Source organism: Gadus chalcogrammus, chromosome 8, assembly GCF_026213295.1.
Source record: "Gadus chalcogrammus isolate NIFS_2021 chromosome 8, NIFS_Gcha_1.0, whole genome shotgun sequence".
NCBI classification, from domain to species: domain Eukaryota; kingdom Metazoa; phylum Chordata; class Actinopteri; order Gadiformes; family Gadidae; genus Gadus; species Gadus chalcogrammus.
In genome coordinates, this window is record NC_079419.1 from 19,204,919 (window position 1) to 19,209,148 (window position 4,230).

At 39.8% G+C, this 4,230-nt stretch overlaps 1 protein-coding gene across 1 annotated transcript; it reads right to left on the reverse strand.

The window, feature by feature from the left end:
* Positions 1 to 1,258: 1,258 nt before the first annotated feature.
* rps28 (ribosomal protein S28) lies at positions 1,259 to 3,276 on the reverse strand. The gene is made up of 4 exons (XM_056596502.1): positions 3,194 to 3,276; positions 2,844 to 2,891; positions 2,088 to 2,211; positions 1,259 to 1,376 (listed from the first exon to the last, which is right to left on the reverse strand). The coding sequence occupies exons 1-3, from the start codon at positions 3,230 to 3,232 to the stop codon at positions 2,089 to 2,091; spliced, it is 210 nt and encodes a 69-aa protein (XP_056452477.1). The 5' UTR covers positions 3,233 to 3,276; the 3' UTR covers positions 1,259 to 1,376; position 2,088.
* Positions 3,277 to 4,230: the final 954 nt, after the last annotated feature.

Here is a 4,230-nt window from a genome sequence, read left to right on the forward strand (position 1 = left end):
GAGGACTTGTCACCCCTCATACAGCAGATCACGAGGCAACTGCTTCGCTAAAGGACTTTGCATTCGCTAAAATAAATAAATGCCCATTAATAGAAAGTTAAGCGGAAGGGGAAAGTGTGGTAGGAAAGGGTGCACAAGCAGCAGGGATGAAGTGTGGGGGAGCTTCAGAAGGAGTGGAGTCTGGAGCTACTGCGTCATGAGCCACCACACAGACGGATCCAGGACATGGGCTTCAACTGTCGTATTTCTCTGGTCCTCCACAGCCTGTGTGGAATTTGGGAGCCATGTCATCTGCCAGTGTGGGTCCCCTGTGCTTTATTAAGTCCAGAGTCAACCAGGAGATTTTGGGGCTTTTCATGCTTTCTTCAGCAGACAAGCTTTATGGAGATTCTGGCTTCATTTTCCAGCAGGACTTGGCACCTGCCCACACTGCAAAAAGTACCAAAACCTGGTTTAATGACCATGTGATTACTGTGCTTCATTGGCCAGCAAACTCACCTGAGCTCAACTCCATACAGAATCTATGGGGAAATGCTAAGAGAAAGATGACAGAATGCAGAAGACTGCTATTGAAGCATCCGTGTCTTCCATTAACACCTCTGCAGTGCCACAGGCTGATATCATCCATGAAATGCCACATTAAGGCAGTCATTCATTCAAAAGGGGCCCAAACAAGTACATAGGCATTATTGTGTTTTATTGATTACATGTTTAATTTTCTGAGATTTTCCTAAACTGTGAGCGATAATTATAAAAGACTTGAAATATTCAAATTTCTGAAAGTCTATATTGTTTCAATTTTGAAGTTGAATTACTGATAAACCTTTTGCACAATATTCTAAATCGAGTTCACCCGTTTATGGACCATTTTCTAGAATGTCGAGCATACCATGTCCTGCTAAATAAAGGCAGAATGCAGAGAACCTTCTGCAGCTCATAACATTTAAACTAATACCTTAACAGTTTTAAGAACTGCATAAAACATTTATGTGTCCAATACAACATTGCCTTTTGTGTATCCATTTTCTAATTCGTTATTTTTATTGGCCGGAATAAAGGCTAATTTGTATCCAACATTTGATTTAGCTTCATACCATTTAACCACAAGGTGATGTAGACCCAATATAATTCCAATACTGTACTACTACCGATGATAATTTAAATGCCATGATGTACGTGATGCAATTAGAGTGCAACGTTCGTAGTACAGCCACCACATCTCAGGATGATCAAAAACAGAATGCCACAAGACTCAGTCTGTTATCTGAATAACCACATTTATTTCAAAACATCTGAACAAATGAGGTGTCGATCACTGCAGGGCCCAGGAAGGTCTGCTCCTCCCCAGTGGCCAGGCACCTCACATCTTCAGAGACCTGGGAACAGGACAGCCTTCAGTTAGCCATGCTCAAAATGTAGGCTTCTAAAAACACATTTAGGAAAGGCTGAAGCTCAAGTAAAACAAGTTATATTGAAGGGTGTTTAGCCATGTGCTACTAGGATTTAGAAGCACATAGCTGAGGTTTTGCAGTTTGCAAACAACTGAATACCCCCTTTCCAACAAAGAAGCTACTGAATACCCCTAAGGTATCAAATGGGCTCTTGGGTATTCAAAATGATACCGTCAATGACAGCAGGTGGTCAAAGTGTCAAGTGATACAATAATAATGTGTATTTTATTATTTAGTCTGTTAATGTCAAAGCATACACAAGATAATTATGATGAAAACGTGTGAAAAATGGCAGGCTCTATGTTAAGAGGACCTGCTCCATATGCAGCTAAAGGGATCACTAAGGTAACCAAAAGCCGATTCACATTTGAATGGGCTTATACACTACTCAAACAGACTCATTAATATTACTGTTCCTCTGAATTCTACACTCTCAATCTTTAAATGATTTGCAGTAGTAAGCAGTAGTCAAATTTTGTACACGAGTGGCAGAGAACAGATGACTTGAGCAATGACTAACATTTTAAGAAACTATTGAAACGTGACACACTGGTTGCTTTTGAGATCCAATTACTCCACTCCTAAAACTGAACATGTGGATTATGAGTGGAGTTCCAGGTGGACTTGGCGTCTCACCTTATCGCAGCCTCCTAGCCTCTCTTTCAGACTCCAGAAGTGTCAGCACATCACCCTCTCTCACTGGACCCTTCACGTTCCTGATGATGGAGCGGTTGCTGTCATCCATGAACTCTACTCGGACCTGCAAGGGTAGAACAATCATTACAAGAGGGCAAAAATAAAAGGTGGAGATTCTGGCCACACCACATTGAATATCCTGTTTCATAGTCCATTAGTAATATTAATTAATATGTGGTCAGTGGACAAAATAGCAGTCATAATATTCTGCCTGGTTCTGTGTTTGATGGGTATACCAAGAGGCAGGCCGACTACACAGGGTTAAATTAATCCAACATTTGAGTTTATAAATACGAGAGTTGTGGCAGAATAATCACAGTATGACAGAATATAGTATTATGTTCTGTAGATTTATCTAGTGATTGGGCATGGCATTTTCAATACAAGGTCCAAGTTCTGATGGGGTTTAATATCGATAGACCATATTTATTCATATCAAAACACAAGTGTGTTTGTTCGGTTTAATATACGAGATAAAAGACTGCATTGCAATAATATGGTTTGAAGCTTTTTTCTAGTTAGCAAAACGGATTTCCCGACAAGATGTAGACAAACGCTTTTAATGTGTTCAAACGGATAAATCCATTATCAAAGTCTTATGATCCAGTTTGATTATTTAAGAACAGATTTGCATTATTTTAGCACCTATTAATTAGGGCAACCTTTGTACCACGACTAGCAACTACAGTAGCATACCTGTGTACACTGTCCCTGGGAACCGGTTCTTCCGAGCACCTTGGTGACCTGGAACACGAGGCATTAGATTAGTACAACCACAATAAAATAAGGTTTTGAAGGTAACGGAGCAGATTGGCGAGTGTCTCTACAGCAGAGCTTCAGCACGCTAGCGGATAGCATGGAGCTACTAGAGGGGCATGGACAGGCCTCCATGATGTGGTACCGTCCGGGCGGAGAGCACTACAATTTAACCCCCAATAAAAGTATACAAGGTCAACTCCCATCGGCTCAATTGGAAGATTAATTGTTCATGGTAAATAATTGCATTTGTTATTGCAATAATATTGCCAAAATATGCATTTTCTTACTCTGGCAAGCTTGATCGGCTGCACGCGGCTGGCATCCATGTTGTCAGGTTAGACCGGAAAGGAAGTCACGTGGGGTGCGGAAGGTTTATATTGTAACTCCTTCCTTGAATTAACATTTTACAAATAAAACACTCGCAAAATAAAATTAAACATTGAACTTAGAAGGCTTCAAACCATCTTATTTCAAATGATAAACCGAATTATATTGCAGAACATTAAAATATTGTAAAGTGAATAATCTTTATTCCGTTAGTGGCTTCAGACTATACCATTCACGAAAACTGAAGGGCTGTACCATTTTATAACTCGAGTTCGAAATAAATCTTTTTTTTTTTCTAGAAAACGCCCTGAAATGAAATAAGGCATGTTATGTCCCTCAAAGGAGATATTCAAAACTGTTATATCCTGTTATTTCTACAATATTATATATTTGTATTCTTGAAATGAAAATTAAAAATTAAAAAAAACCTAAGAAGCAAAAAAAGACTAGTAAACATTTCCTCAACAAATCAGAGTAATTAAGACATTTCATTTCTCAATAAAGTCATAATTCAGTGGTAACATTAAGTTTCAGATGTGAAAAAAACTAACGTGTGTCTGATGTTTCCTTTTGGGATATTACATTTTGAGTGTGGAATAAAAGTCATACTCTGGTGTTCACATTATTTAAAGACATCTTCAAAACGTACTTCCGGTCCATTTATTAGGGGTCCAAGCCAACAGGTTGGATCCCTATTGTTTTTGTAGCGATTCTTCTTATTCTTCCCGCGGTGAAAGTGGAACTACAGCCCAAACCGTAAATGGTGCACACGCGCCAATTACATGACTAGATCCAGAATTGGCACCGCTACTCAGGTAACAAAATCCAGACACGCCGGTCCCTAGGTGGCGCTATACCAAGGAATACGCGTTTGGGGCTATAAACTCCCACACCGAACCTCCCACAGTCCAAAAAACTTGTACACACAGATGCACTGGAGTCTGCTGCATCCTTTGGCCTAGGCCACGCCCATTTGCGTCTATGAATATTTTTCGCT

Excerpts from the sequence above, each read along its gene's own strand:
- rps28 (XM_056596502.1), bottom strand. The coding sequence starts at position 3,232 with ATGGATGCCAGCCGCGTGCAGCCGATCAAGCTTGCCAGA. Across the intron at positions 2,892-3,193 it reads AGCCGATCAAGCTTGCCAGA|GTCACCAAGGTGCTCGGAAG; the intron begins GTAAGAAAATGC and ends CTCGTGTTCCAG. Across the intron at positions 2,212-2,843 it reads CCCAGGGACAGTGTACACAG|GTCCGAGTAGAGTTCATGGA; the intron begins GTATGCTACTGT and ends CTACCCTTGCAG.